This window comes from Scophthalmus maximus, chromosome 19 (genome assembly GCF_022379125.1).
Source record: "Scophthalmus maximus strain ysfricsl-2021 chromosome 19, ASM2237912v1, whole genome shotgun sequence".
Classification (NCBI taxonomy): domain Eukaryota; kingdom Metazoa; phylum Chordata; class Actinopteri; order Pleuronectiformes; family Scophthalmidae; genus Scophthalmus; species Scophthalmus maximus.
In genome coordinates this window covers 10,972,308-10,982,500 of record NC_061533.1, presented here as the reverse complement: position 1 = coordinate 10,982,500, position 10,193 = coordinate 10,972,308, and the positions used below count along the sequence as shown (strand labels likewise).

General features: G+C 42.6%; 1 protein-coding gene across 1 annotated transcript in view; it reads left to right on the top strand.

Annotated features, from left to right (window-relative positions):
• The window catches only part of pggt1b (protein geranylgeranyltransferase type I, beta subunit), a 14,805-nt gene extending 4,612 nt beyond the window's left edge, over positions 1-10,193 (top strand). The window contains exons 6-9 of the mRNA XM_035639346.2: positions 917-962; positions 2,544-2,728; positions 3,254-3,362; positions 6,277-10,193. Coding sequence (XP_035495239.1) covers positions 917-962; positions 2,544-2,728; positions 3,254-3,362; positions 6,277-6,446 — 510 coding nt within the window. The 3' untranslated portion in view covers positions 6,447-10,193. The remainder of the gene's footprint in view (positions 1-916; positions 963-2,543; positions 2,729-3,253; positions 3,363-6,276) is intronic.

Genomic DNA, 10,193 nt, shown 5'->3' with positions numbered 1-10,193 from the left:
TGTGTGCAACATAGCCACCCTCTTTTTTAACGCCCACACTAAGAAAGAGGGAGGTGAGAGCGTCTGTTAATTGATTAACATGTAACTGTAAATCATAACTGAGAACTATATTTATCTACTTGCCACATAATGGATAGGCTCCAAAATGTCTTTGGCAAAGTGAGTCAGTTGCTGATGAACGAATGTTACCTGTTTGTGGAACTGGAACAGTGGGGAAGATGTCGCCAGGTATCCACTCACTGACCTTGTTATTCTGGTCTGATCAGACCAGACGCTCTGCACCAAGCGGCTGCCATCTGTTGTGTAGCTTGTATGTTTTTGTTGGAGCCACTGCTCACGAAATTGTCTTAAAACTTGTCACAGTTTCAGGAGGGAAAACAAGTTGTTCTAATGGAAGTGTCTAGCTTTTGCAGGTTCATGAAAACTTGCTAATTTTTTCCCCTTTGCAGATAAACAACCAGGTAGAAAAATAGTCCCAAATTAAGATTTTAGAGAATACTACTTTTTATCTGCTCTGTTTCAGAACTTGGTTTCAAACTTTCAACTGACTAAAGGTAAAACCTTTCTGGAGCCATTGCCAATTATTTCACAACATTTTTTTTTGGTGGAATGAAATTATTAGTTTTATTTGTGTATCACCAAATCTCAACATACATTATCTCAGTATAGCCTTAACAAAAAGTGTGTATTGTAGTAACAAATGAAACTTGATCTTAACTATATTATGGGAAATTTTGCTTAACAATGGCAAAAAGAACAAAAAAAATCTGTGGTCTCCTCAGGACGAGATTGTGTGATTTTTACTTGCCAGAACTTGATTGCAATACAATTTGAGGCAAGAAAGACTGAAATGTAAAATGCATCATGTTGTTGGCTTTCTTCTAATTGGATGGCTTTTTCTTTGTTCCCTCCACAGTCGTACGACAACGGGTTTGGCCAGGGAGCTGGGAGAGAGTCGCATGGTGAGTAAATATATCAGCTTCTAATGGTTTATTACAGATATCAGAAATGTGAGTTTGAAACCTTTCATGCGCATCGGAGGGATGACATTGTAAGTCATTGCTGTAGGAGTAGAAATGAACACGCCTGGCAGCCCAGATTTATAAGTCTTATGTTTGAATTTCAATTTGATTTTCAAGTCAGTAGGTTAATATCAGATCAAAGGGTTTTGGTGCGTTGGCAGTGTCGTGGTAGAGGGCAGGAAAGTGGCTGATGAGAGTAACTGGTTTAAAGGATTAGCCATTAAAATCCATCTCGGTAGATACATTGTCCGCTTTAATCCCTGTTCCCTACCCACTCAAATTAAACCTTATTATCCAGACACAAAAGCCTTCGTCCCACATACACACACTCACACGTTTAAAAGCACTGCTAGGAGCATATCCCGTGTCAACTTTTTGACACAGTGAAGGTAGAATTTCCTGTTAACTTGACTTGAATGCATAAATTTAATCTATGGAATTCAAACTGCTTGCAGGCGGCTGATCCTACTGCAACTTTGTAATTTCCCTCTTAGCGATGAATTCAACGTTGTTGATCACAGGATTCGGTACAACTCGGCTCTCTTCTGTTCGGCAGCCGACTCTTTGTCTGGGAAAGAATTTATTTGGTTTTACTTAAAAGCATACAGCATGATTGTGACAAACCTACAGTTGGAGTAAATGGTTTTGGATTTACCAATGTTTTGTCTGATTCTGATTTATCTTCATCCGATCTGCCTTTGCCTCCAGCAGATAGATTGTGCCTAAGACATGGTTGATTACAGGCAAGTGTAACATGTCGGCAGATTTACACCTCTGACACTTTACGCCCCTCATTTTGCTCTGTTTCCCTCCCTCACACACATGGAGACACAAACACAGATAAGCGGACAGTGATGGTGGTAATGTCGAGAGCTGAGTTGAAGGCATGGTGATAATGAAAGCAGTTGTCAGTATGGTTGTAGAAGGTGATCGATAGGTGCTTGTTGCGGCTGTGCTGATAACGGCTTGTCATCAACCCCCCCCCCCCGAAAACACAAAACAAAAAGACGTTTTTGTGACTCTGGCTATAAAGAAACTGTCCTTTCAGTCCCTAAACCTTTCAAATTAGAATTCTGGTGTAACGATTCACGAGATTAGCCAAATGGCAACAGGCCTAAAATATCTTCATTCCACTAAGAATTCTATTAAAAATGCAGCCAAAACAGGCGTTTTTCCTCAATAGCTCGCATCTCTGTGTATTGATACTAAACATAACATTGCTCCACATTGCTATTATTTCCAAGGATAAGGTGGAACGTGAGAGAAGCAGCGCGCCGTCTAGTTCTTGGCAGTGAACAGGGCCTACATGCCGACACACCCTTTGTTTTTACTGCATCGCCCCGTAATCATCTAGTTGTCTGTCATCTAAAACATGTCAGGCTGAACCACTTTTCAATTTGAATGCATTGTCATAAATCATTAGCTCTCATTTAATTAAATTTATTTGTATTATGCATGGTCCATACTCGCTGTGTTTGTGAGTGTGTGTGTGTCATGCACCTGCCCTGTCTGTGTGCCCAGGTGGCTGGACATACTGCGCCATAGCCTCTCTGTGTCTGATGGGTCGATTGGAGGAGGCGCTGAATCAGCGGGAGCTGGACAGGATCCGGCGCTGGTGCATCATGAGGCAGCAGACGGGCTTCCACGGGCGTCCCAACAAGCCTGTAGACACATGCTACTCCTTTTGGGTGGGAGCGACGCTAGAGGTACAGGGTGGCGTAACACACAGGGATTTGTTCACAGATGCACTCCTGCGTGTGTTAACTTGCTTAGTTCATCTAGGTGTTATAGCCCTGATTTTCTGCACCTTTTGTACCATTTTTTTCTCATGGGAGAGGAGGCAGAGGTGCTGACGTGCAGAGAATAATATGCAGCATTTTTAGAAATGGGACAGAAATATACTTGCAATGTCTACAGGTTTATCATCCACATCCACCGACAGTGCATACTACCCTCCAGCATGTGGGTCATAACTATGCCATGGGTACATACATGCACTCACATGATCCACAAATCTGAGCTAAACAGCTATGAGTAAACTAGGAGAACACACGCGCACACAGGAAACACAATAAGACTCCAAACACAACATACTCTGCATCTTTTAAGGTTAAAATGTATATTAAATTGTAGAAAAACAGGTTGAAAATAATAATTGAAAGAAAACTCTCTTGATTTACTTTCTCTCTCATTCTCTTCCTTGTTCTCTCTCTCACACACTCCTGTCCCAGCTGTTAGATGTGTTCCAGTATACGAACTTTGACAAGAACAGGAGCTTCATCCTGTCCACGCAGGATCGGTTGGTGGGGGGATTCGCCAAATGGCCGGACAGCCATCCAGGTAAATGATTTTACTCAAAGGCGTGAGTCTGACCGAGAGTTCGTCCACTGCGTCCAAAAACTCCTCAGCAAAATGTTTACTGGCGAAGTGGCGTTATAAATCAAGTGAGAAGTAGAGTCATCTTCTCAGATACTTCTATAGAAACTGACTTATTTTTGCAACCAGTTAGTCGCTCTCTGCTGGTGATTCAGGCTTCAGGCACTTGACATGCATTGGCATTGACTTACTTTGCCGGACCTGGTGACTTCATCATATTTTTTCGGTGTAATTTTCAGCAGCTTCAAAGAACGTACATCAAAGACAAAAAAAAGAAAGATGCTGGAACGGAGCAGTTTCAGTCTTTGTCTTTCAGATGAAGAGTTTTGACCCTGCCCTCCACAGGTGCAGAGCGGTCAGGGTGGAGTTGTGGTTGGACCATTTTACTCTGAATGGAAAAGCTCTTGTTGTAACCCTAAACTTCAATCGTGCCCGTGCGTGCGTGCGTGCGTGTGTTCTTGCTTGGCGTTGTGATGTGTAATTGATGAGGTGATTGTGCGTTGGCAGCCCGAGGACACAGGAGATCGAGCTCCTCACATTACAGGAACAAGGGAGGGAAGATAGGCAGGAGGAAACAATGAGGCCAAGCAGACGCTGCATTGACAAAGCCTCGTAAATATAACTCTACAAAAGTGTTGAAGGAAATGAAAGGGGCTGTAGTATGGGCACTGATAACACTGGACTTGTCTGTACTGAAACAGTCCAGTCATGCACAGGAACTGGTCTAGGAAGATAGAAAGGTAACAATGACATCAAACAAAAGAAGAGGCTGTGTATTTGTCAGGGCTGATCTGGACCAAAACTAGCCAATTGGACGTTGACAGGAACAGTTGGTGTTGCGTAGAGACAGAATGGTTGAAATTTCAGCCCAAATTGATTGAATTGAGTCCTAATAAAAGCATCTGTTGTCATGACCCCAATAATCCATGACTTCATGGCTATATAAACATCTGAATACAGCAGTTATAATGGATGACAGACCCTTGAACTTTCTGTTCCTTACCCTTTTCTTGGGGTAAGGAATAATTCCTTACCCTTGAACTTTCTGTTCAAGGGTAAGGAATTATTAGTTTGACTGGTTTCTGTGTTGAAAGTCCATTCTCAGATTGAACTGGCGGTGTGATTGAAAACTTTGTGATTCTGGTTTGAAAAAAAACACGAGATGTATGCTGATCAAAACTCGAGGCTTCAAAACGGCAGCTCACAAACTGTGAAGTGAAGTATAGTGAAATGGCTCAACAACATCAAATATCATGTTATATGGAAGGGAATCTCTTGAAGTGGCTGAATCAATATATGACTGGATCAAATAACTGTGGAAAACTTGAATGTAAAAGAAATTGACAATTGACTATGTGAGGGCTCCATCTTAAACCTACAGTGGATTTTCTGAGTTTCAGCTCTTTGTTTAGTTTATATTTTACTGACGAGCCTCTATAAACGGCTCACTTCCAAATGTCAGACGCATTTAGCGACTTGCTTGAATTTAGCTTTTTTAAGCTAAAGAGTCAGATGTTATCCTCGGGATTCGGGAGAGACCAACAACAGAGCTGGAGGAGGTTCAATCATGGCCTTAAGTTCACCAGATGGATGCCAACACCACTCCGAATGAACGATTATGTCGCACAGGTTCGCCGTATTAACGTAGCAGGTCTGTAAGTGTTGTGGCCACAGCTTGTTTCTGCTGCCCCCAAGTGGCCAAAGCAAATAACAGTAATCGCAGGTTTAGAAAATTAAACCTGTTAATCTGACAATGCTCCAGCTGTAAATCCAAATCAAAACCAGTTCTTTGAAGAGCTGCTGGGTGGTAATTCAAAGTAATTTCTCACTGATTTTCAGTGAATTAATCTAGAGCTGCGACTGTTAATCGATTAATCTATTAGTAATCGATTACTAAATGAATCGCCAACTATTTTGATAATTGATTAATCGGTTCAAGCAGTTTTTATGTTCGGAAAAGGGTTAAAATTCTCTGATTTCATCTTCTCAAATGGGAATATTTTCTGGTTTCTTTGCTCCTCTTTGACCGTAAACTAAATATCTTTAGTCTGAGGAAAAAAACAAAACATCATGTTGGAGTTTTGGGAAACATGATCAGCATTTTTCACAATTTTATGACATGTTATGGACAAAACAACTTTTAGATTAATCAAGAAAATAATTGACAGATTAATCGATTATGAAAATAATTGTTAGTTGCAGCCCTAAATTCATCTTGATCTTACCATGTTAATGTTCATCAGATTTCTGTTGAGTTATTCCGAGCAAGCTCTTTTAAAAAAACTAACATGTAATTTTGTACTTAATCGCCCTACATCACAATGTTTTGATGTTAATTCTGCATTTTTTTTAAAAAAAACCTTATCAATCAAAATTCACTTAACTTAAGAGCAATCCGTACATGAGCAACCTTGAGTTTGAGTCCTTATGAATCCTGACTGATGGAGATAATGGTGCTTTGATTGATTCGGGAAATCTGTGTCCAATCATCCATCACTTCATTATAATTCAATTACTGCTCCATTTACTGGCCTGTGCAGCTTTTACGCTGGTCCCCTAGGAGGCGAAGGGTCACAGGGCCAACAAATGTGCATTATTTATAATGTACTTAAAGGAGCTCTACAACAACAAAAATATTGCTTTTGCATAATGCCGTTTAAAAAAAAAAAAAAAACTGAAATGAGGTTTTATTGATTCAGTAATGTAGTATGTATAGTGATATTTTTTCTGGGATTTTGCAGACCTGTCACAAGCAGGTGCTTCTGCTGTGATACATGTTACCATCTCTGACCTAGTTTCTCCCTTTTTTCTTCCATCCCTCACTATGCTCCCCATCCCTTCCCCTCTACCTCTTTCTCTCCCACTTCCCGTCCGCCAGACCCTCTCCATGCCTACTTGGGGCTGTGTGGCCTGTCCCTGATCGGAGAGCCCAGTCTGAGGAAGGTCCATCCAGCTCTTAACATCACCCAGAGAGCCTTTCAGCACCTCCAGCAGCTGCAGCAGACGTGGAGGGACAGCAGCGCCGGCAGCTGTAGGCGACAGCACTGACAGCAGGACGGCGGTCCACAGGTCTGCCTCTAAACAGGTTGAGTCAAGAACATCTTAACGGTAGTCGGTCGAAGGCAACTGGACTTTTGCTGTGTGTGTCTTGAAGATGTTTGGCCTCGTCTTATTTCATGACTGGGGGAAGTTTGTTTGAGAATCCAGTTACACAGTCGTAACTTCAGGGGAGGAGCTCCTTTTACGTCCACCGAAAGAAACTTTTCTCTGAAACAAACTCTGCCCCACGCTTTTTTTTCCGCTGCCTTTTTATTAGTAGAAAGTAGTTGATAACAATGTGCATTGTGGTTTGTGTGAATAAAATGATGTGCCAGAGAGTCAAATTGCAGTCACTGGAGACTTGAAGATATTCCAGATGCCTCAATTTTGCAAAATCTATAGATAATGATGTTTTCAGCTCCTTGGCCTCATCATCATCATCATCATCGTCACTCAACGATTAATGCTGCTGACTCACTTCACATGGACATGAGTATCCTGTAAATGTATATTTTTCCCAATCTGAGGAGGGTTTAGGGAACATCAAAATTATCTTTTTAAGTATTCGTGGAGTAACGTCAGGCTGGTCTGATTAAAAGTAAATCAGCTAACTAGGTTTGAATGAACTATGCCCTTATAGTCTATATAAGAAATAAATAAGATTTATAGTTTAAGATTAACATCCCCCCAAAATAAAATAAAAAATCAAAGTACTGTCCTCCAGACAGTGCTTTGTAGTGTTTTTTTGCTTTCCTGCCCTGGTAACATCTTTATCCTTACATTGCTCTCGATCCTCTTGAAACCCTCAATCTCTTCACTCCCAAGGGTGATGATACCAGCCTGGCAGGTTTACTCTCCTGAGTTTCTCCCCTTAGATTCCACCAGTCTCACCAACACAGGTTTGTTCAGGGATCAAGGGAGATTGAAATGATAATACAACTGCTGGAAAGGCCAACAAGCACCCCTGGGGTCAGATCTATGTCTGTTGGGGGGGAATCAAAACCTCCTAAGAACAAGATTTTTAAAAAATGTATTTAGCTACGGGCCTTATCATGCCAGATCACAGAAAATAAATGTATTCCTCATAGAGGTAACAAAAAATTGATTGGGCCTTGAGGGAATCTTTTTAAGGAGGAGGAACTCCCTTCCTCCGTGCGAGGTAGTAGCTGACGATTTTAGCAGTATCGTATCCGTCCTTCTTCACCAGCATACACACTCCCTTCAGGCCACTGGCTGGCCTGAAATCAATTGTACAAAAGACAAGGCAGTGGCGCCCTTACTTGGTAAAATGTATTATTTTGAAAACACGGGGGATTGTCGTCATAAAACCGAGGTTCGCAGTCCTACCGTTGACCCCCGGCCTCTCCCATCTCTAAAGCGCCCAGTGTCTCCACGGACGCTCACTTGCGGCTCGTACAAGCCCCTGAGCTGAGCTACATGTTTGAAATGTCTATTCTAAAGGTTACACATTGTATACGACAAATTAAACATTGATATAGCAGCCGACAACTATTTTCTATGGAGGGGTAATGGCGACCTGATTAGAGAATAAAGTCCCGCTCCCTCCGTGGGTGTTGAGATCTGTCCTCCCCTGTTCTTTGTTTTGGTCACCAGCCCAGCGTGTGTGATCATGGTGGTGCACGAGTCCCTCCCCGTGAAACCGTTGGCCCTCCATGTTTGTAAAGCGAGATGGCTCCATGTCCGATCCATGGACTTGTTAATTTTCCCCCATTTCCCGTACTAAACCCACCTGTCACCGCGTCTCTCAGACATGAGCACCGACCCATAGACTTTATCCGCTGGGCTTAGCAACACCCACAGGCTGTACAGGCAACGCTTTGCTTAAAGCACCCAGGGGTGGGAGTTGTTGGCGAAGGTAGGCGGGACGCGCGGCAGACGATTTGTTTTGGTCGCGAATGCTGGATCTTCTTGTTTTCTTGTTGAATCAGTGCTCTGATTCCCAGCATGCAACGTTACCAGCTTCACCGACTCCTCCAGCCCCCTACTGAAGCTACACCCCTTCATTATAAGATGACAGCCACACCCAACACCTGCTCCCTGACATGACAAGCGACACATATCGCGGCAGTTCGGACGTACAGTGGCCTGTCCACAACACGTTACCCGTGGGAGTCTTGTGTGCAGCCCCATTTCTGACCGCATTTTAGAATATTGCCGTGGCGCTTTTCTTTCCACCCCCTAACATTAAGCTGTACCTGCCCTCTTCTTCCGTTCCCGCCAAGTCACCCTCTTTGTCCGACTTGGAAACCAGACCAGGCGTACAGAGGAAAGCAGAGAAGAGAGGAGGCGAAGTGAATAAATAAATCATTTGATCCATCTATTATTAAAAGTAAACTGTCGGAGACTGGAATCTCCTCTGTGAACCCCATCCAAACCTCCAGTCTTATGTAGCCTTTTGTGTGTGTGTGTGGGGGGGGGGTGTTTGTTTTAAAAACAGCTGCTTTTTAGCCAATTGCATCTGTTTTATAGGCTTTGCTACAGTTACTCTATTTTAAAACAAAACATTTCGTGTAAGATATGACTTTCATCGCTGCTGCTGCTGCTGAAATTGAGCCGAAGACACTTCAATACTGCGTTAATACAAGTTCAACAAAATTTGCTTTTGAATTATTCCTCATATAATATTCAGGTATATCTTACTTAGGTAATGAAATTTCCTAAATCTGATGGATGCTGCTGAATAGGAAAAAGAAAATGCACTGAAAGACGACGGTTCTGCACCTCCACTGTGGAGCCAGATCTATTTAAATTGAGTGAGCATGTCTCTCATCCGTCTTCTGAACTAACTTTTACTCTTACGATCTTCCTCCGTTGTGTCTGTCCTCGGCACAACGGGCCCAAAGCTGTGTCCCAATTCAGGGGCTGTATCCTTCGGAGGACTGGGTCTACGTAGACCGCAGAGGCCAAACAGAAATGAGATGGTCTGGTCTACGGCGGAGTTCTTATTTGTGCCACCAGCCTGGTCCGAGATGCAATTGCCCACGGTATGAGAAACATCCAAACTGCCATCTTCACTTAGCCCGACAGACGTACTAAAAGCTGACTGGTAAAAGTCGTATTACCAGAATCTCACTCTATCCCTTCCACGTCTGATCGATAATGTATGTCCAGAAGGGGTGAAGAATTCATTGTGGCAGAACCCATAAATGCTTACTCCGCTTGAAAAAGGATGAACGATGGGATGGATGGGTCTGCCTCTTACCACAGATGAAGGCTGCATCCCAGTAATTGTCATATTATGCCTCGTTTTTAGCCGCGTCACACTGCAGTCGAAGCTCTCAGCCTCACATCATGAGAGGAGGCGACCGAGAATTCCCGGAATGCTGCAGTGCAGCTGTTGGGACGTTTCAGAGATGTGAAAGGAATATTGCGTAAGTCTTTTTTTTGCGATTGCGGCCTAAATGCCACATGTGGCCGGCCATGAACCCCTTGCTCCCTCCCCAACTAATATAAATGCTGTTACAAAGAAATGGAAAGGAATTTATTTTTTCTATGCTTTGTAGAAAAATTGAGTGTAGATAAATATGTGTCTTCTGTTGTGCAAGTGCTCAAGAGAGAAAAAAATGTTTACAGCTAAAAATAAGCGAGGCGGTTATTGGGATTGGATATGCAAACGTTTGTTTGTGATGTATTATAGTACTTCTGCTTTGACTTTCAGGACAGTGATGTTGATTCTTGCTTGGCAGCGTATAATGTATTTATGGTGAATAAAAATGAGTACTAACTTTTACAGTA